Source organism: Hypomesus transpacificus, chromosome 4 (genome assembly GCF_021917145.1).
Source record: "Hypomesus transpacificus isolate Combined female chromosome 4, fHypTra1, whole genome shotgun sequence".
In the NCBI taxonomy this organism is placed as follows: domain Eukaryota; kingdom Metazoa; phylum Chordata; class Actinopteri; order Osmeriformes; family Osmeridae; genus Hypomesus; species Hypomesus transpacificus.
Window position 1 is genome coordinate 1863261 of NC_061063.1, and position 22001 is coordinate 1885261.

General features: G+C 50.0%; 2 protein-coding genes across 4 annotated transcripts; both read left to right on the top strand.

Annotated features, from left to right (window-relative positions):
• The first annotated feature begins 70 nt into the window (after window positions 1-70).
• On the top strand, window positions 71-15776 carry LOC124467026 (ATPase family AAA domain-containing protein 2-like). 3 transcript variants are annotated; one of them, XM_047019094.1, is made up of 28 exons: window positions 71-299; window positions 420-1965; window positions 3776-3825; window positions 4102-4171; window positions 4678-4777; window positions 5137-5212; window positions 5374-5517; window positions 6484-6601; window positions 6801-6821; window positions 6974-7060; window positions 7606-7714; window positions 7957-8072; window positions 8347-8521; window positions 8740-8828; window positions 8998-9157; window positions 9320-9410; window positions 9617-9934; window positions 10216-10324; window positions 10483-10669; window positions 11110-11295; window positions 11467-11602; window positions 11993-12189; window positions 12591-12750; window positions 12877-12999; window positions 13300-13431; window positions 14610-14743; window positions 15004-15132; window positions 15455-15776. In XM_047019094.1, exons 3-28 carry the CDS (start codon window positions 3807-3809, stop codon window positions 15485-15487), a joined length of 3219 nt encoding a protein of 1072 aa, XP_046875050.1. In that variant the 5' UTR covers window positions 71-299; window positions 420-1965; window positions 3776-3806; the 3' UTR covers window positions 15488-15776. The 3 variants fall into 3 exon arrangements, with proteins under 3 accessions (XP_046875050.1, XP_046875048.1, XP_046875051.1); XM_047019092.1 differs by having other exon boundaries at window positions 73-299; window positions 420-4171; window positions 4678-4756; XM_047019095.1 differs by lacking the exons at window positions 71-299; window positions 420-1965; window positions 3776-3825 and having other exon boundaries at window positions 4088-4756.
• A 166-nt stretch (window positions 15777-15942) lies between these two features.
• LOC124467027 (zinc fingers and homeoboxes protein 1-like) lies at window positions 15943-21851 on the top strand. Its single transcript, XM_047019096.1, has 3 exons — window positions 15943-16376; window positions 16824-19914; window positions 20346-21851. The coding sequence occupies exon 2, from the start codon at window positions 16974-16976 to the stop codon at window positions 19899-19901; it is 2928 nt and encodes a 975-aa protein (XP_046875052.1). The 5' UTR covers window positions 15943-16376; window positions 16824-16973; the 3' UTR covers window positions 19902-19914; window positions 20346-21851.
• The last annotated feature ends 150 nt before the right edge of the window (window positions 21852-22001 follow it).

The following is a 22001-nucleotide window of genomic DNA, read 5'->3' on the forward strand; positions in this document are numbered from 1 at the left end:
ACAGTATATGCACATAACATGATGAGGGATGCAATCACGGTAATCAATCTCTCTGTATTATGATATTAGTGAAATACTAAAGTAAAATATCAATTTGTAGCCCACAATTCCCCTGGTCGACCTTCAGGACACGCAGGGTGGCCTGGAACATGTCCTGCCACTAGACCACCTGCTCCTGGTACAACTTGTCGTTTGCAGCGTTTGAGGCGTTGCTGCTTGGAGGCAGAGGCTAGCGTCTGCCGGAGGAGGTCCATCTCCTCGTTTATCAGACTCCTCTGGAGGAAGACTTCCCTCTGCTGGTAAGTCTGGGCCACGTCCTCGTTATTCTGCTGGACGGCCTTGAGCTGGTCTTCCCTCAGGGACCTCTTGCTCCTCAGCGACGCCAGTTTGCGTTGTAGATGCTGCCATTTCCCCTCCAGGGCCTCGCGAGACTTCTGCTCATTGTCCATCCCGACCTGGTAGGATTCAAGCTGCTGCTTGGCAACGGAGAGTTGGGTCTGAACCCTGGAGATGTCAGTCGCCAGCAGCTCCATTCTGTTCTTCGAAGCGGTGGCTTGGTTGATTACCGCAGCAACTCTGTCATTGGACACTGCTCTGGAATCATGCCCCTGGAGGTCGTAGAGCTACAAAACTTCAGAAAGAATCTGGAAGGAGAGAGATACAGCTTGTTTGATGTATCCTTATAGATACACAGAGGAAGGTATGACTCAACTGAAACTAAAGGTGATGAATAACAAAAATGAAGCTCACGTCAATCTTGTCATCTTTTCCAGCAATGGTCTCCTCGGTGTCTCTCAGGATCTTCAGGTATTCTTTCACCTGCTGACGGTGGCGACGGTGTTTGACCATCAAAACCTTGGCAGCATTGCGGAGGAAGCGCTGCTGTTTCCTCAGCGCTCCGTTCTCCTTCTCTGATAGGACACGGTCTGGTCCAACACGGTTGGGTTGAAGACCGTCAGATATATCATGGTTGGTTCGAACATGGTCACAGACATGATGGTTGGATCGAACACTACGTGATACAACCCGGTTGTGTTGAACATGCTCAAATGTAATATGGATGTGTTCAACCTTGTTTGATTGAACACCCTCTTATAGAACACAAGCGGGTTGAACACCATCTCAAATAACGTGTCTGGGTTTGTCACGGTCAAACTGAACATGTTTGGTTGGAACCTGGTGACGTTGAACATGGTCACAGTGGGATGGAACACTGTCACCGGCACCACGTCAGTTTCTTGAAAAGAAACAAAAGATAATACATCCATCATGGTTTTATTTCAGACATTTCAGATCAGCACAGCTCATCTTTCAGATAAAAGTATTATTAAATAATTTATAACAAGCTTTAGCTCATTTGTTTACCTCATCATAATAATCTTCTTGGCCGTTTTCGGTTTCTTAGTCCGTCCAGAAATCCTATATTGTAAGAAACACTTTGGTATGTACTTTATCTACATTTACATTTATTCATTTAGCAGACGCTCTTATTCATAGCGACTTACAGTAAGTACAGGGACATTGTCCCCGAGGCAAGTAGGGTGAAGTGCCTTGCCCAAGGACACAACGTCATTTGTCACAGCCAGACATCGAACCGGCAAGCTTTGGATTACTAGCCCGATTCCCTAACCGCTCAGCCACCTGACTCACTATCTTAGCTACACATCTTTCTTACATAGACTTGCTGTGTAATAAAATGAACATACCCAGTATTAAATGTCAGGGAATAAGAGTGTACACAACTTTTCAGACAGTGGTTATTTATCCTAAGTAACACTTCAGGTTTGTAATCTTCTGCCTAGGGTTGAGAAAAGCTTTGTCTTTCCTTGGACCGTGGCAAAGGCATTCTGTCCAGTTAATAACAAGACATTCTGGACAGGAGACCAGTTCCTGCGGACATCTTCTCTTTTGAAAAGAGCCGGCTCCGGAGGTGGGAGGAAAACCAAACACAGAGTGTGCAAAAATGTAAAGTATAGCAGCTAACTGTCCCATCGTGACATTGTCTCGCTTGTTTTTGCTTGAAAATGAACTGAATGAAGATAACATTGGGTATGTATTATGTTTTCAAACATGACATAAGCGTATCTTTAGATTGCGTCACAGCAGGCTGACTGGCCAGCCCCCAGTTCATTTTTAAAATGAGAGATTCAACAAGGTGTTTGTAAACTGAGCGGTGTCCACACTGGCCAGTGTATCAAACTCCTCTACCTTCCTGTCACTGTTTGTTCGCTAGATGGTGACATAGGGATATAGACACATAGGTTGTGAAATGAATGATAACTTGTTTCTTCAGGAATCTTTCTATGCATGCCAGTTTTTATTGTCCATCTGGTGCCTTAAGATACTGCAGCCAGTCTGCAGAGACTTGAGAGCCCTGCATTGTGGGTTCTCAATAATATTTCAGGAAATTAGTTTGTTGTGGCCTACTGTGTCTCTGGGTATAATCATTTAGCTTCATGGCAAAGCCACTTAAGTGTTTCTACCTATTCTTACTATTATTATTATAAATCATCTTCCTCTCCCATACGAGTCTATGGCAGCCCCTAGAACCATATGGTAAAAAGTTAAGAAATTTGGCACACTCATTAAGCACTAACTTGACTCATAATTTTATTATAATGAACACTCACGTAGGCCTAGGGTTTAGCAGCAACTTACTGGATCATTTAGTTTTCATCAAGCAAAGAAGTGGAGACTATCACTGTTAGTAGGCTATAGCCTACTAAGGTTAATGACTAAAGTAAAAAGAAAATGTAGATAAGTTATGATTCTTTTCACACGACCTAGGCTACCAATAAAGTAGGCCTATCTCGTGTTTGAAGCAACACTGGAACAACTGTCTAGGCTGTGTGTTTCAATAACTAGCACTTGTGTTATTATAGACTTTATCCTATCCGTCTGGGAATTGATTTGAAAATAAGCATTTCTATTCAACCGTTCGATTGTGAAGCAGCCTAATAGCGTGCGCCAGAGTTTGTTGTTTTGAAATAATACGCTGTGAAACACTAAAGTTGGTTTGACAGCTGATCGCAACACCACTCAAACTAATTTTGCTGTTAAGGCGAGCAGTCATTCATAGATGACTGTCTAGTGAGATTTTCCACGATAGTAGCCTACCTAATAGCCTACGTTTGTTAGAAAGTTTTATTTTGGTTATTTTGTCAGAACATTAGTGTAGCCTAGTTTTATTATTCAAATTCCTTCATCTATAAGGAAAGTCCGTAAGCCTACCATTGACTCGGACACAATGTCAGGGACCAAAGTGAGTTGCACAATTGGCCTTCTGTAATTTTAAAGTGTTTATTTTCTGAAATCCACATGGTACAGACCTAGACCGGTTATAACCTATAGGGGCGTGTTTAGATGACTGTTAATTTGAATATTCATACAGGGCTAAGTAAAATACTAATATGTTACAAACAAATAACTATAGGATATGGCCTACAGTAGCCTAGTAGGCTACTTTCGTTGCTGCATTAAATCTTTCACAAAAATAACGGATAAAACGGAAATGGAGTTTCGAACGTTGGAAAGTTTAAATGGTCGGAGAGAGTCCCTACAGTAATCAGATGTATGATGGTGTAGCCTATTAGCAATATGCCCCGATAGTCAAGAAGAGAAGACGACCGGACGACGTATCCACAGGATAGATAGAGACATAAGCTAATGATTTGGCTATTCTGATTGACTACAGACAGGGAATGACAGGAGATATTTAGATTTTATATTTCGGTCATTCATGTCAGATTTTGTGGAAATTGTTTTTATATCTCAGAAAATCTCAAAAGCATCTGGACAATAGCATAATGGAGGACGACCAAAATGGTATGATAAGCACATCTGCATTATGGTGACAAATCCACCCCACTCTCCCATTAATCACAAAACAGACTGAATCATTCACATAACAGTTATTGTGGTACAACCACTAAAGGTAGAGAGTTGTGTCTTTTGCTCTCTGTTGGAAGTGGAGGATGGCCAGTGTCCACAGCAAAGACACATTGCAAATGAATTGTGTTTCTTTACTGTTGAGAAAGGCTGTCAGTGTGGTTTGAGTATAGATGCAGAGTTGTGTGTTTTTGGCTACCTGGGACCTTCCAGGGCAGGCCGATCTGTCCCCCAGATCTGAAGGCCCTCAGGGGCTCTCGAGATGCAGCAGCAGAACCACCAGGTACCTGCCATCCATCACCTACAATACTTTCATTAGTATGAGTACTAGGGACTAGGTACTAGGATGTCTGGCGGACTAGGAGGGACTAGGATGTCTGGAGGACTAGGATATATGGAGGAGTAGGAGGTATTAGGATGTATGGAGGACTAGGTACTAGGATATATGGAGTAGGAGGTACTAGGATGTATGGAGGACTAGGATGTATGGAGTAGGAGGTACTAGGATGTATGGAGGACTAGGTACTAGGACATATGGAGTAGGAGGTACTAGGATGTATGGAGGACTAGGTACTAAGATGTATGGAGGAGTAGGAGGGACTAGGAGGAGTAGGAGGACTGAAAGGTCAAGGTGGGACTAAAAGGCCCTTGGAGTAGTATGACTTGAGATCCAGGAGGACTAGAGGGGGGATATTCTGAGGGTAATAGGGGGTAATATGCTGTACAGAGTTATGCTGCAGAGACCCAGAAACGTTCCATGTCTTTATTCACTGCCCGTGTTCTCCACAGTACCGATGAGGCCGTCCTGAAGAAGATGGAGGAGTGGAAGCGGATGTGTCGCCTGAGAGGGAGGGGCGTGAGAGAAGGGGTGAGCGTGAGCTTCTGTCCAGTGAGTCTTGTCGTCGCCAGTAAACCCCCATAACACCGTCTCCGTGTTGTCTGTTTGACAGAGAGACAACTAGTCGTAGCACAACTCCCCCCCTCTCTTTATCTTTCTCTCTGTTTATGTAAGTTACGTAATCTGTACTGTATCTCTTTCGCCCCCACACACCCTCTTATCAGACTGCTGTGAAGGCGATACGCCCATCTGTGGTGTGTCCTCCTCCTTCCCCCCCCGCTCTTCTCCCTTCTCCCCCTCGACTGCCCTCTCTCCCTTCCTCTTCCTCTCCCTCACCCCATTCCTCCCTCTCTCCTTCAGTATTCAGCTTTCTCCCCTTGTGTAAAGTCGATTTTTGGTGTGATTCGTAGAGGATCTGCTCCATAGCGCAGAGGATAAAGACCTGTGAGACACCTTCCAGAAAAGCAGCCAGCGGTCAAGAGAATGGTATCAAGTTCATCTCTGTGTTCAGTCACAAACCGTACCCATATCACACATCGTGCAGCCTTCAGATCTCTTATCTGCCACGTTTCTTGTGTGTGCGTGTTGTTTTTCATCCCTTGAAATGTAAATGATGTTTTAATTTATGCTTCAACCACTATTTTCAGAGTATCTGGAGGATGATGAGGATGGTGGTGACGATGATGATGACAGAGAAAAGGATGAGGAAGCTGAGCTGGATGAAGAGGCTGATTGTGATGAGGAGGATGGAGAGTTCTCTGAAGTCAGGCAGAAAAATGCGAAGTTTCAAAGTACTTCTGATTTATTCTGTCTATACAGGGACCTTTCCTTTCAAGTTTGTGTATGTTTCTGTGTGTACGTATTGTGGTATCACGAGAGGCTTTACCACTGAGCTGAGTGTAGGGCAGTGCGTAATCAACAGGACAGAGCAGGCAAAAGTGCTTTTAAACGAGGAATCCGATTTATTCACCAACACAAAGTATTTCAGTAGGGAGTCAGGTGGCTGAGCGGTTAGGGAATCGGGCTAGTAATCTGAAGGTCGCCAGTTCGATTCCCGGCTGTGCCAAAATGACGTTGTGTGGGCAAGGCACTCCACCCTACTTGCCACGGGGGAATGTCCCTGTACTTACTGTAAGTCGCTCTGGATAAGAGCGTCTGCTAAATGACTAAATGTAAATGTACATTTCAGGAAGCAAACAATAAAGTTCCTCAAATGCAAAACATAGGCTTCATAAAGTTGCTCCTAACTTAAGTCCTACCAACTTTGGTTGCAAACTCAAAGCTTGTCCGTCCAGGTTCTTCCCGGCTTGGCCTTCCCCCTTCCGGATGGGCTTAAGCAAGCGCCTCAACAAAGGCTTCACCAGCACGTCAAATGCTCTCTGTTCTCCCTCCTGGCTCTCTCCCCTCCCTCCTTCACAACAGGCACCACCTGTCTTTAATGCTTCTTCCATCAGGTGCCTTAAGCACCTACACCTGGTTGGGTGCTGCTGCATTCTGGGAGATGTAGTGCCACTGGCAGCCATCTTGTGGTGTGGCAGCCAGACCTCCACACGAACACCACACCCCTCTGCCAGCCGGCCCCTCGTGATGTCACAGTATGTATGTGTGTGTGTACGTATGTATGTGTGTGTGTATGTTTCTATGTATGTTTGTGGACGCTCGTGTCTGTATGTGTTTGTGTGTATTTCCGTGTGTTTATGTATGTGTTTCTGTGTTTGAACTCTCCTCTCTGTGTGCCTGTTTTGTCTGCACCGTAGAGTCTAGGAAAAATCCACCAAAGGTTTTTCACCACCATGCCTCGTCCACCAGAGGGAGCTATTGCATCAGTGCCTCTGTGCCAAGGAGCGCCTACACCACCAGTGGAAGAAGGGGCAGGTCTAGGACACACACACGCACCCACACACACACGCACACACACACACACACATGTACATCACAAGTGTTACATACTGTGAAAATGAGATGTTTCCGTTTTCATCCTGAGAATAAAATGGCACATTTGTTGTTTTCTCTTTGTGAGCAAAATTAGCCTGACAAAGCACTTTGTGTTTTATCTTCTTGTTTACACTTTCAGGCTAGGGCCCACGCTGGGCAGGTGAGTCTTTCTTTTATTAGCACGAAAGAAGGGTTGGACAGATATATATATATACAGCAGAAATTGTGCAGTAAAGGTAAGAGCAATATGTCTACCAAAATAGACCCTCCCCTCTCTGTCTCGTGTTGTTTTGGTCCGGTTCGACCCTGCAGAAGGAAGCATACGTGGCACCCTCGTCGTGACTCAGTCTCCTCTGAGGAAAAGGAGGACTCTGATGAGGAACATGGTGGGAAGACCAGGTCAGTGAACCAGCTTGTGAACCGGAAAACTCGTAAACCAGGTGAATGGGTGACTGCGTTGTGTGTCCTCATTGTGTAATTCTGTTTGCATTATTCTGCAAACAGAAGTCTGGAAAAATGTAAGTGAATGACTGCAAAGAATGTATGCTTATTGAATTGAGTTCATCAGTTGTTGTCACTCCTAGCATGTTTGTCTCTTTACATTACATCATGAGTGGGAGCTGATGATGTCATCGTTAGACCCAAGGTTCCAAGCCGAGGCAACAGTTCTGATGCTGTTTCCGTGGCGAATCTCATTCTGTGGACAGATGAACTTTCACTTGAGGAGTTGCTCTGTTCAACACGGTCACAGGGAATGTCACTGAAGATATTTTAGGAAACCTTTTAGTTGTTGGATTGTAGAAGGTCTGTTGGGTGTTGAGCTGTCTGCTCACAGTGAGCTTGACTGAGGCAGCCTTCTCTCTCTCTCTCTCTCTCTCTCTCTCTCTCTCTCTCTCTCTCTCTCTTTTCTTTTATCTCTCCCTCCCTTCCTCTCTCTCTCTCAGTTGTTTGCCTGTCAATCTGCGTAAGGAAGACATCTTGGGGATCCACAGCGACAGGATGAAGATCCAATCGAGTTTGGCAGACATCGACCCCATGGTGATCGACCAGTCAGTAAGTCTCCAGCCATTTTGGGAACCATTTAGTTTTGAATGGAACCAAACGATTTCAATGTACATTTTACACTTAGCGGGCACTTGCATCCAAAGCCACATACAAACAGGGCTTCTAGAAAGTATAGCAGTAGAGTGTGAAGAGCCAATGAACGGTTTGAAGTTTCAAACTGGTCTCTTATATCCCAATGAGAAGTTCACTCAGTCTATAATGTTGCCTTAATTGACCTACCCCCACCCCAGGTGCGTTTTGACAGCGTGGGAGGCCTGACGAGCCACATCTCAGCCCTGAAGGAGATGGTGGTGTTCCCCCTGCTCTACCCAGAGGTGTTTGACAAGTTCAAGATCCAGCCTCCCAGGTGAGAGAGACTGTGGCCAGGTTAGGGAGATCGCAACATTACCGTCAGTCTGCACACCGTCGACCCCACCCACCCACCCACCCACACAGCAGAAGGTTAGTGTGGGGGGGACAGTCTTTCTTTCTCTCCATCAACAAATCGTTTCTCTCTCTCCCTGTGTGTCTTTTCTCTCTCTCTCTCTCTCTCTCTCTCTCTCTCTCTCTCTCTCTCTCTCTCTCTCTCTCTCTCTCTCTCTCTCTCTCTCTCTCTCTCCTCTCCCCCTCCCTCCCCCCAGGGGCTGTCTGTTCTACGGCCCCCCGGGGACAGGGAAGACCCTGGTGGCGCGGGCGCTGGCTAACGAGTGCAGCCAGGGGGACAGGAAGGTGGCCTTCTTCATGAGGAAGGGGGCCGACTGCCTCAGCAAGTGGGTGGGCGAGTCGGAGCGACAGCTGCGCCTGCTCTTCGACCAGGTACGGCTGGGGAGGGGAGGGGAGGCAGGGCTGGGTACAACTGGGTAGGGCTGGGTAGTTTTAGGTGGTACTAGGACTGGGTAGGTTTAGGTAGGACTGGGTAGTGTTGGGTAGTACTGGGTGGTGTTAGGTAGTGTTGGGTAGTGTCGTGTAGTGCTGGGTAGTGTTGGGTAGTGTTGACCTCTGTGACTGACCTCTGGTGTGTGTTTCACCACCAGGCCTACCAGATGCGTCCGTCCATCATTTTCTTTGACGAGATCGACGGTCTAGCTCCGGTCCGCTCCAGCCGTCAGGACCAGATACACAGGTGCTTGTGTGTGTTGACTGGAGTGTCTGGGTCACCTGTGTGTGTGTGTGTGCTGACTGAAGTGTCTCTGTGTGTGTGTGTGTCCGAGTCATCTGTGTGTGTGTGTGTGTGTGTGTGTGTATGCGTATGCTAACTGGTGTGTGTCTGTGTGTGTGTGTTTGTCCTGCAGCTCCATCGTGTCCACCCTGCTGGCTCTCATGGACGGGATGGACAGCCGGGGGGAGGTGGTGGTGATCGGAGCCACCAACCGCCTGGACGCCATCGACCCCGCCCTCAGGAGGCCCGGACGCTTCGACAGGGAGTTCCTGTTTGGCCTCCCCGACCGCGAGGTGCACACACAAACACACACACTTGCATAGATACGCACACATAACACAGGCACACTGGATTTCTTCCCTTTGACCCGAAAAACGCATGTCGAGAAATCCAGTGATAAGTTGGTCTTGTTCTGTATTTTCCCCGGCCTTTGTGTGTGTGTGTGTGTCGCTCAGTCTCGTCGGGACATCCTGAAGATCCACACCCATCAGTGGTGCCCCGCCCCCTCCGACACCTTCCTGGAAGAGCTGGCTGACAAGTGTGTCGGTACGGCAACACGCCACAGCCCTACTGAGGCCTTCCATCTAGACACTCGTTTCAATTCCGTTCATCAAGTCTCTCGTTTCTGTCTCTCCACCCGTCTCTCCCTCTGTCTCTTCCTCCTTCCTCTATCTCTCCCGCTTTCTCTTTCCCTCCCTCCCTCCCTCCCTCCTTCCTTCCTTCCCTCCCTCCCCCCCCCCCCCCCCCGCCAGGCTACTGCGGCGCCGACATCAAGGCGGTGTGTGCGGAGGCGGCCCTCTGCGCGCTGCGGCGCCGCTACCCCCAGATCTACGCCTCCTCCCAGAAGCTGCTGCTCGACGTCTCCTCCATCAGCGTCAGCGCCACCGACTTCCTGGCCGCCATGGCCAAGACAGTGGCCGCCTCCCAGAGGGCCGTGTCGTCCCCCGCCAAGGCCCTGGCCCCGGCCCTGGCCCCCCTGCTGGGCTCGGAGCTCACCGCCCTCCTGGACGGCCTGCAGAAGCTGTTCCCCCACGCCGAGCAGGGCCTCAGGAAGAGGAGGGACGCCTCGGGTGGGTCTGGGTTAGGCTGTGACGGGCGTTTGACGGGCGGCTGATTTGGGTTTGGTTCTCCTGGAGCCTTCCTCTCATGGTTGTGCGTTGTATTGACTTGCTTTTTTTATAGTAGTATTGTGTTACATTGTACTGTACAGCATTGTATGATATTTTGCTCTCTTGTGTTGTAACATCTTTTGAGCAGTGCACAGTTATTGTGTGTAGATTGTGTGTTTGACAGCAGGGTTTTTATACCTCGTGTCTTGAAGCTGATAGATGTATTGTTGTTGCTGTGGCAGACCTCCTGGAGGACGACCTGCTGTACAGCGGGGATGAGGGGACCTCCTCCAACACCTCCATCTCCAAGCAGACCCCACCCTCAAAGGGCAGCTTCCTCCACCTCGCGCGGTAACCACCCTCGCAGACCTCAACTCGCCTGCTCTCCGTCTGGGTAAAGGCTCAAGGCAGAGAGGGTTTATAATACTCACCTGGAACCTCTCTCTCCTTCCATCTCCCACTCCCTGTCCTATCCACCTCTCCTTTCCACCTCCCCCTTCCCCCTCCAGGAGTGCAGCGCACCAGCCCACCTCCCACCGGCCCCGCCTCCTGCTGACAGGGCGTCCCGGGGCGGGGCAGAGCGCCCACCTGGCCCCCGCCATGCTCCACGCCCTGGAGAGGTTCAGCGTGTACACCCTGGACGTGGCCGTGCTGTTTGGGGTCAGCTCCACCTCACCCGAGGAGGCCTGCGCTCAGGTACGCAGGCTCTGCCTCCCTCCCTCCGACTACCTCCTACTACCTCCTCCAACCTCTCTCCACCCTCCACCTCCTCCCCTGTCTCCCTCCTCCACCTCCTGTAAGCTCCACCTTCCTCCTCCCTCTTACGACCTCCCCCCACCTCTCTCTCCTTCCTCCACCTCCTCCCCCATCTCCCTCCTCCACCACCTGTAACCCCCACCTTCCTCCTCCCTCCTACGACCTCCCCCCACCTCTCTCTCCTTCCTCCACCTCCTCCCCTATCTCCCTCCTCCACCTCCCGTAACCCCCACCTTCCTCCTCCCTCCTACGACCTCCTCCAACCTCTCTCTCCCTCCTCCACCTCCTCCCCTATATCCACCTCCTCTAACCCCCATTGTCCTCCTCCCCACCCTCCTCGCCATCTCCTGATAACCCAACCCCCCCACCCTCCCCCCCAGGTGTTCTGTGAGGCCAGGCGTACGTCCCCCAGCATCCTGTACGTCCCCAGGATCCAGCGCTGGTGGGACACGGTGGGGCCGGCCCTGAAGGCCACCTTCACCAGCCTGCTGCATGACCTGCCCTCCTTCTCCCCCGTGCTGCTGCTGGCCACCAGCGACCAGGCCCACCACGACCTGGACGACGAGGTAGGGACGGCACACAGACACGAGCCATGGGCAGAACACACGAGCACCCACAAGACACGCACAGGCACTCTCACACACACCAGAGAACCTTGACTGCGGTGCGTCGTGTAGGCCATCGTTCCCAGTGTTGGGAGTAAGTTGCGTGTTCCCTGTGCGGGTCTCCCTCCTCAGGTTCAGGCTCTGTTCCGCGTGGAGCACGGAGAGGTTCACTCCATCAGGACGCCCACCCAGCAGGAGAGGAGGAGGTTCTACGAGGACCTGATCCTCTTCCAGGCTGCCAAGGCCCCCGCATCCAAGAAGAAGGCCTGTGAGTGATGACGACAGGATAGCTGGATGCACAATTCACATTTACATGTAGTCATTTAGCAGATGCTCTTATCCAGAGCGACTTACAGTAAGTACAGGGACATTCCCCCAGACGCAAAAAGGGTGAAGTGCCTTGCCCAAGGACACAACGTAATTTGGCACGGCTGGGAATCGAACTGGCAACCATTGATTTGATGAGTTCCAAGGGAGATTTCACCCTTTGACCATTTATTTTACTGCCTCTTCCCTCCTTTCCCCGCTCCCCCAACCCTCCACACTTCACCTCCCCCCATCTCCACTCTCTCCAACACTTACCCCTTCCTTTCCCAACCCTCCCCTGTCCCCCCTCCACTAACCCTTCCCACTTCACCCTCCCCCCGTCCCCCTCCAGTGATGCAAGCCATGGAGGTGCTCCCCCTGGCGCCCCCTCCGCCCCCCAGGCAGATGTCGGAGCGCGAGCGCCTGCGCATGGAGGAGAAGGAAGAGGACACCCTGCGGGAGCTCCGCCTCTTCCTGCGGAGTGTCACCGAGCGCCTGGCGCAGGACAAACGCTTCAGGGCCTTCAGCAGGCCTGTCGACGTGGAGGAGGTGAGGGTGAGGGGAGGGAAGGGGGGAGGGGGGGAGTTAGAAGAAAAGAAAAGAGGAGATATGACAAACTGGTTGCTTGTAAGACTTTGTTATTATCTAGGGGGTTTGAGGTGCAAGATACTTGTTCTTCGATCGCACGGGTCAGATTGGGATCACTCATCCCAATCTGGTCATGGGCGGGGGAATTACAGGACATCACATCGTTGCAAATCACGCCATTAGACGCATGACCTTACTGAGTAAGGACTTTACCACTGACCATAGTGACGACTGACGACATTGGGACGGTTTAATTAAGACTGCTTTGGTTCCCACCCTTAGTGGGTCAGGAGTGCTTGCGTCTAAGAACCCACTCTGTACTCCATACCGTCTGAGGTCTGTGCCACGTTTGTCCCCCCCAGGTCCCTGATTACACGACCGTGATCAAGACCCCCATGGACCTGTCCACCGTCCTGGCCAACGTGGACTCCCACAAGTACGTCACGGTCCGGGAGTTTGCCAACGACGTGGACCTGATCTGGAAGAACGCGCTGGAGTACAACCCAGATAGCGACCCCTCTGGTAGGAAGACCTCAGGCTTTCTTTTTTTCGACAGCCCCTCCCCCTACCTTCTCGTCCTCCTCGTTCACCTCTCTTCCCCGTCCCTCCTCTCCCTCCTCTCTCTTTCCTCCCTCTCTCTCTCTCCAGACCGTCAGATTCGCCACCGGGCATGTGCACTGAAAGACACGCTCCACGCCATCATACGTGACGAGCTGGACGAGGACTTTGACATGATCTGCGAGCAGATTAGAAACTCACGGAACAAGAGAGGTGACTGTCTGGCCAACTACGTAGCTTACTCTACTAGCTAACTAGCTTAATAATAACAAACTAGCCAGGTAAATACTGCTCTTTTGGTGTTCTGTATGAGATCCTCAAGACATGGACATTCCCTCACATTTGTTCATTCACATTGTTTTATATGTCATTTTTTGTGCCTCCTTTTCGTGCATTACGGTGTTATAGTAAAGATGTCATCTCCCACGGCTTGTTTACACTATGTCACTGAGCTCTGTAAACGTCTCCTTCTTGCTGGAGATCCATGAGTTTCTTGGTTCTGCTTGCTTGCAGGCTGCAAGACATCCATGTTCGCCCCCTCCTGCTACCAGACGCTGCCCCGAGGGGAGGGCTGCTCTGACGACAGGAGGCCGAACGGCAAGGACGCCAGCACACCCTTCGCCGCCAACGCTCCACGGCCCACAAGTACGTATCCCCTGTCTCCTCGCCTCCTTCCAGTGTTTTCTCGCAGTTAGTTCATTGTTAAGGTGTTGCAGGAAGTAGGAACGGCGAGGAGTGGATTATTTTGGGAGAAAGTGCGAGAGAGAGAGAGAGAGAGAGAGAGAGAGAGAGAGAGAGAGAGAGAGAGAGAGAGAGAGAGAGAGAGAGAGAGAGAGAGAGAGGACAAGAGAACACAGCTGTAGGAAGAGGAAGAACTGATGAGGAGGAGGAGGATGGGCCACAGACATTCTTCTATTGAGCAGACGAGGAAGGCACAAAAAAGGTTGAAAAGTCACAAAAAGTAAACAGCGCAAGACAGGAAGGAGAAGGGAAGAGAGGATGAGATGAATGTAGGAAGAGAGAGGAGGGTAGGTCTTCAGAAATCACGATCTCGTCTGTCTGCCTCTGCTCCGTGACTACAGGTCTAATGGCCATCTCTACCAACGCCTTCCTCCCTCACGAGCAAAAGAAAAAAAAAACGAAAGCATGAAAGATCAAGTGGAGTTTAGGCATCGTAAAGAAAAACAAGATGAAGAAACGTCCGCCCACCCCTTGCTCTTCCTCCTCCTCTTCTTCTACCCTCCCCTCCTCCTCCAGCAAGAACAGAGTGACGGACCCATTGATGGATGGAAGCAACATGAACGACAGGATATGGCAGGGTAGAGCATAGAAGAAACTAGCTCACTCTCAAAAATCCATACCAAAGAATCCCTATGGCAATTGTGATTCTGTACAGTATTTGAAAGAGGAGACACCCTCTGTTCCGGGCGAGTGTACGAAAGAGGGGGCTCCCTTTGAAGGAGACCCATGCCCCTCCGGGAACAGTCATCCCTGGAACCGCTGGTAAATTGTGCCTGGGTGGAGCCACCCTCTACCCCTCCCCCTCAGCTGACCTCTGACATTAGGAAGTGGTTCAGGCTCGACCTAGTCTGGGGTCTGGTCACACTAATCCATCTCGCTAATCCATCCATCGTCAGTTAAAAAGATAATTCATTCCACATGACTGCGACTGTGCAAATGTGTGCAACTGTATAGATCTGCAGAAATAGCCTGTATATAAGCCTACTTCTACTGCATTTGTTACTACTTGTTGTGATATTAACAAGCTGGACCTATATCCAAACCTGCTTCAACTCCCTCCCCCCACACATACCCACACACAGAGAGACGTGGGGGCCGAGTGACGCGGGCCACCTGGACCGTGGCCCAGCAGCAGCAGGTGATAGACGTGGACAAGGCCCTGGAGATCCTCTCCCAGAAGTCCCCTCAACTGGTGGTGGACCATGACAAGCTCAAGGTGTGGTGCTCGTTCATGACACTGTCCATCCCATCACCTGGGAGGAGGGGGCACTTTGTCTGGCTCACTGACCACACCTGTGTTGATGACACCATTTCATGTGTGTTTGTAAAGTCACTGTGTGAGTTTGATTGGTCGTGTGGATGTAAATCAAACACACCCAAAGTGTATTTGACTGCATTTTTTCTAACTGTGTGTGTGCTGTGTGTGGCATATGCTGTGTGTGTGTGTGTGTCTGTGGTCTGTGCGTGTCTGTCCAGGACCTGCTCAAGAGAGTGGTGACCAAGACTGAGGGCTACGAGGTGTGTCAGCTGGAGAAACTCTACGCGCTGCTATGCCAGAGTATCTACAGACACCGCAAGAAGTACGACAAGACTGAGCTTGTTCAGGTTTGTGTCTCTGGCGTAGAGCTCTTCATACTGTGCACGTACAGGCCTATACCATGCGCCTGTTGTTGTGTCTGTGTGTATAGATACAGGGCACGGTTAGAGGATATTTGCTAAAAGCAAGCTCTGTGTGAGTCTGACTGACATTTTTTTATGTGTAAATAAGATTACGGACCAGACACATTTGTGACTACCTATACACCTAGACCTATCGTTAAATGTTCATGGTTGTAGATTCCACAGTATGTCCTTTGTTTTAAACCAAACTTAAAATTAACCAGATTAACTTAGAAAATAGATACTGACTTCTATTTCTTGTTTTCAGGATTTGAAGAGTGATATCGACAACTTTTGCTAACTGCTCTGAAACTTTCACCTACTGGCCTATTTTAATAAAAAGAAATGCATTTCAGGACTTTTTTGATGACCTTTTTTAGTTGAAGTAGGCCCAGTATATTTATGTATTTATTATTTACAATCTATACATTTTGTGTGTAAGTCTGTGAACATGTTTTACAGACTTTGTTTAAAGAACATTTTAAGGCATTTTATGCTGACTGATTTGTATTTGTACGCTTAATACATGTGTACTTCTCTACGTAATTAGCTTGAACTAGTCTGCTCCGACAACTATTCTGTTGTTTGGTTATTTTAAGGCTATTAAGTAGATATTGAGAGCACACGGGAGAAGACTACTCTTTGAAATGAAACGCACCCCTTAGTCCAAGTCGCTTTACAATGACGCAGTAGTGCAAAACAAGAAGGTTTCTTCGTTTTGTCTACTGAGCCCTGGTCCAGAATGACGCAACGGGGCGGCCGTCTGCCTCAAAACCTAACGGCCACCGCAGGGCGGCCCTGGAATATTTTCGATATGGACTAGTTAGACAGACGCTGTGAGGAAATAAGAAATGACTATCGTTATCGCTCGGCAACTATTTGTGCCTTTCAATGCGACTGTTTTCAGTTTGTAAACAAACCAAACCAGGCCGACTCTGTTGTGAAAATGAAAGTTAGGGAAACCCGTCGAGACTGAGAGCATTCACTAATTTGCTCTGCGCCTACGATAGCTAGCCAGCTTGCTAGCTAACAACAGATGGGTTTGTGGTGCCAGTATTGCTGCCCTAGTCAAGTACTGTGGGAGTGAACGGAACGGAGGGAACGATTGGGTGAAGGCGGAAGACGGAGCATCAGAAGACCGTAGCTAAGATGTTTGGAGGATACTGTAGTTGCGACAGCTGTTCGTACAGGTTGGTTATAGAAGCCAGTACTCACATACACTCACATGTAAGATATTTGTATAAATACAAACGCTTACATTTCATACTTTTATATTCTTCGTCCCATCCCCCAAAACGTAGCTAGCTAGCGAGCTAACCAGCGAAAATAATCTGTCCCCATTGCAAATTTACCCACAAGTGAGAACTAGCCATTCTCCTTGTTCTTAATGTACTGCTGCTGTACCAAGTTTATTTTCAGTTCATGCATACTACTATTTAGTAAAGCACAACACAGTGACACAATGAGATGACATCTAAAACAATGTTCCAATTGCCTAGAGAAGGTACAGGAATGTACTAAATACCAAACTCTAGTTATATTATCAGTTTATAAGGTGTATAGAATCAAACTCAAATACACTTTTTAGTGACATGCATGAGCCTGCATCTAATTATTCTAATAACTCTATTTAACAGGATTCTCGGATAAGCACATCTACAAGTCTTGGATACCAGACGCCATCTGCATGGAGCAAGTCTTGATTTACAATTCAGACTTCAGAAAATAGAAACAGCGTCTGACCGTCACACGCTAAACCCACAGAGAGACACCGCCGTTGCCTCAGGATGGCGAGCAGAAGGAAGTCCACCACGCCTTGCATGGTGCCTCCTCAGGAGCACGTGGACTCCGACCCCGACATGGAAGTAGTCGCCGAGGGAACGGAGGAGGGCGAGGAGGGCTCGGACTCGGTGCTCTCCCCCGAGAACAAGCCCAGTGAGGAAGACAGGCAGGCGCTGGACCATTACATCAACACCATGGACTCGAGCACGGCGGAGGGCGGCTACGAGTGCAAGTACTGCAGCTTCCAGACGTCCGAGCTCAACCTGTTCACGCTGCACGTCGACAACGAGCACCCCGACATCGTCCTGAACTCGTCCTACGTGTGCGTGGAGTGCGACTTCCACACCAAGCGCTACGACGCGCTCCTGGAGCACAACGCCCGGCACCACCCGGGCGAGGATAATTTCACGCGCACCATGGTGAAGCGAAACAACCAGACCATATTCGAGCAGACGGTCAACGACCTGACGTTCGACGGCAGTTTTGTGAAGGTGGAGGACGAGGAGGAGACCTCCTGCAAGGGGATCGCCCTCAGCAAGACCCCCATCATGAAGATCAAGAGCAAAGCCGAACCCAAGAAGTTTGCGGCGGCTCAGCACAAGATGGCCGCCGACGTCGTCAAAGTGGAGAGCGACGAGGAGCAGGAAATCAAGGAGGCCGTGGCTGTCTCCGCCCCGCTCGTCGTGGCCACGGCTCCCAGGGTTGTGTCCGTGTCGTCCCCGACCGCCGTGCACCACGTCCAGCCGGTCCAACAAAGCATCATGGTCAACAGCCCCAACGTGCTCCAGATCAAGAGCAGCTCCAACTCAGCACACATGCTGCCTCCAGGCACCCTGGCCCAGGTCCTGTCTGCCCTCCAGAACCAGCAGAACCACCAGGCCCAGACCCACACCCACCAGCTCCTCATCCCGCTCAGCAGCATCCCCACGTACAACGCAGCCATGGACAACAACGTCCTCCTGGTGAGCGCCTACAACCGCTTCCCCTACCCCTCCGTGTCCGAGATCATGGGGCTCTCGGCCCAGACCAAGTTCAGCGAGGAGCAGGTCAAGGTGTGGTTCTCGGCCCAGAGGCTGAAGCACGGGGTGAGCTGGACCCCCGAGGAGGTGGAGGAGGCCAGGAAGAAGAAGTTTAACGGCACTGTCCAGGCCGTTCCCCAGACCATCACCGTGATCCCGGCCAACCTCGCCACCACCGCTAACGGACTGCAGTCCATCTTCCAGACATGCCAGATTGTCGGACAGCCCGGGCTGGTCCTGACCCAGGTAGGAGGGGGGAGTACGGTCCCTGTGGCCTCCCCCATCACGCTGACCGTAGCCGGGGTGCCCAGCCAGCAGGCCAAGACCGCCGAAACAACAACCACTTCCGAGACTGCCACTCACAGTCCTGACCCGCAGGGGACCAAACCTAAGAAGTCCAAGGAGCAGCTTGCCGAGCTAAAGGCCAGCTACACACGGCGGCAGTTTGCCACGGAGGCGGAGATCTCGCGCCTCATGCGGGTGACCAACCTCACCAAGAGAGCGATAAAGAAGTGGTTTAGCGACACGCGCTACAACCAGCGCAACTCCAAAGACCACCACGGCGCTCCGCTGAGCGACGCGTCCCTCGCGGCGACCCTGGCCGCCGACTACAGCAGCCTCCTCGACGAGGGCGGCCTGCCGTCGGCCCCCAACGCCACCATCGTCATCGACTCCAGCGACGACACCAGCGACTCCTCCCCGACCTCCGCCGGCCTCGCGTCCAGCGACCCCAGGATCAAGTTCAGGCACGCCTTCCCGGACTTCACGCCGCAGAAGTTCAAGGAGAAGACGCCCGAGCAGCTGCTGGTCCTGGAGGCCAGCTACCAGACGTCCGACACGCCCTCGGACGAAGAGCTGAGTCGGCTGAGGTCCGAGACCAAGCTGACCAGGCGGGAGGTGGACGCGTGGTTCACCGAGCGGAGGAAGATGCCGGACGACCACAAAGACGCCGTCGCCGACCTCAAGACAGACGGCGAGGGCGGCGACAGAGCCAAAGCCGCCTCGTCCGGCCAGGACGCTCAGAGTCGAGCCCAGACGCCGCCCGCCAACAGGAAGATCGTGAAGAAGACCCCGGAGCAGCTCCACGTGTTGAAGAGCGCCTTCGTCCGAACGCAGTGGCCCACCGCAGAGGAGTACGACAAGATGGCAACAGACACTGGCCTCCCCCGCACCTACATCGTCAACTGGTTCGGGGACACGCGCTACGCCTGCAAGAACAGCCACCTGAAGTGGTACTACTTGTACCAGAGCGGCAAGGTGGACGAGCCCATGAACGGCGGCGGGAAGCACAAGAAACCCAGGAAACGTTTCCGCGGGTGGTCCCGGAGGTCCCGGAGGCCGTACCCCTGCAAGCGGACGTTCCCCGCCATCGAGGCCAAGAAGGGCCAGGAGTTCCTGAGGGAGCACTATTTGAAACACAAGGTGCTGAACGAGAAGGACCTGGACGACCTGGTGTCCAAGTCGAGCATGAGCTACCAGCAGGTGAGGGACTGGTTCTCCGAGGTCAGCGGACGGGTGGAGAAGGGGATGGAGCCCTTCAGCGAGGGAGAGGCGGAGAAGGGGGAGGTGGAGAGGCAGGCGGAAAGCGAGGGAGAGATGGAAGTGAAGGAACAAGGGGAGGAGGGAAGTGATGAAGGAGTTCCCCATGACGATGAGGAGGAGGAGGATGACGATGATGAACACCATGGAGATGAACACAATGATGATGATGATAACGACGATGAACACCAACACGACGGCCACCATCTCGATGAAGATGGGGGTGATGACGATAACAATAATAATAATGATGATAATGACGATGACGATGGAAAGCAGAAAGAGCAGAAGATGGAAAGAGAAGCCAGTAGCGGCGAACCCCCAGAAGTGCAGCCTCAACCAGTCAACCCACCAGAGAAAGCAGAAGAGCAGTGACGGACGATTGAAGGTGAGGCACGGAGATATGAAAGTGACCGATTGACGAGACGGGAGGTCGAAGGGTGAGGAGAAGGTGAGGGTTGCAGAGAATCAGGTGTGGGGGGGGTGGAGCGGAGCGGGGAAGAAGCTGAAGGAATGGATGTGAGAGATGGAGGGAAGGTGGCGAGTCGTGAGGAGAACGAGGCAACGGGTTGGTACGTAAAAGGAGGGGGAGAAAGGAGGTGATGGGTAGAGGAGAGTTGCAGAGAAGGAGGTGAGGAGATGGTGTGAAGGGGATTGGGGGTGAGGAGCAAAAGATTCGGGGAATAGGTGAGAGATACAGGGAAGTTGGGAAGGAGAAGGATGAGCTGGTCAAAGTGATTGATGGGGTAGAATACGGGGATTAGAATAAATCTATGATGCAGGAATATCCAACCTATTTGAGTTTTCTCTCTATTCCAGCCGAGTTCTTGTGTGCTGGGCGGTGAAAAGATGAAGGACGTGGACGATATTCCAGGGGTTTGGTGGGAACCCTCAAGGACCAACAAAACAAACAAGCAAAGGATGTATAGTATGCCAAATAAATTCACCAAGGGATGAAATATCATGTTTTACCTGGGCTCTGTTAAATAAAAACGAGACGTTTGGTCTTCTGGGAAATTTTTACAGCAACGTTTTACCAGTACCTTGCTTCTTTCCAGCAGGTCCGACACATTTCTATGAGGTAAAACCTCTTGTTTGTTTTCCTTGAAGGTTATACAATAACTTTACGACCTTTGTAGATCATGAAAATGTATCCGGGTTGAAAAGACAGACCCGTGTTCCAAATGTTGTTTTTTTACTTCCTGATGAATTGGTTTTGGAAAACACTCAATGTTTTTGTGAATAATACTTAAAATCTGTGCCATTTGTTTTAACTTGCATTTTAAACTGAACCAGTGCTGGAACTTTGCGTAATTGTTTTTTAGAAGTATGTATTCAAGACAGGGTTCGAAATGACCTATGACTCTTGGGGGGGTCCCCAAAAATGTAATTATTAAAAATTCTCAAGACTAGTTTGCTATCTTATCTCTTTTCCACTTTTTAGTCTTATGTTGGATTTTGAACAATACCCTACCTGTATTTTCACTCCAGGAAATGTGGCTACGTCAAGCTGTACTGATGTGTTGTGTGACCCCCCCAAACAAAACAAAACAAAAAAGTGCTATGGGGGGGGGGTATGCCCCAGCCCCACCTCATTTCGAACCCTGATTCAAGTTATTTGTTAGTTTGCTGGAGGTGGGTGCTGCTCCACCGTGGTATTCTACTTGGTTGTCATGGTGTTGGGCTTGGTTTCTCTTTTTAATGGCTTTGCAAACAACACAGGCACATGACCTGTCCTTCAGGAACCATAGAATATAAATTACCTCAGTCATTTAAGCTATAAATCGAAAATAGAGACACTTCATTTTAAATGGGTTTAAAAGAAAGGAAGAAAAATGCATGATACTGGTTCTTTCAATATCTTTCAGATTGCAGTTGTTTTTTCTTTCAAAGAAAAATGGAAAACACTTGTCATTTGTTGTGTTTACTCAAATACGGGTTGTCAGAATCTTTCAGGTGTTCAAAACCTTTCTAGGGAGCAGAAATCACACAAGCACTTGGCTTGGTGTCTCGTTAACGAGAGCCAATAAACTTTGTCATACTGTAAAGACGCTTTGTTCCTCTTTCAGTTTCCTTTGCAGTAAAAAAAAAAGTTTTTCTAATTGCCTGTAAAATCCAATCAGAGAGACTTCTCAGCTTAGTTGTTTTTGTATGATTTCAGTGATGAGAGCTCGGATGAATGCTGTATGATGACAAGCCTTTTTCTTTGCTTTACTTAATTGCTGTATTAATAATGGATAGTTTTGAGTAGTTTTATTTATTTATTTGACCTTTTCTTTCATGAAAGTCTTTTGTCTGCCAGCAAAAAATAAACTGACAAATATAGCTTTTTCTTGTGATAGACCTATACTTCTAAACACTGTTTTAACTGTAACCCCTAATTACCTTACCATTAGACCACAGTAGCACCCTGAAGCTGCCATGCTTTACCACCTTATTGGGAGACCACATTGGTTCAATAGGTTTTGGATTTCT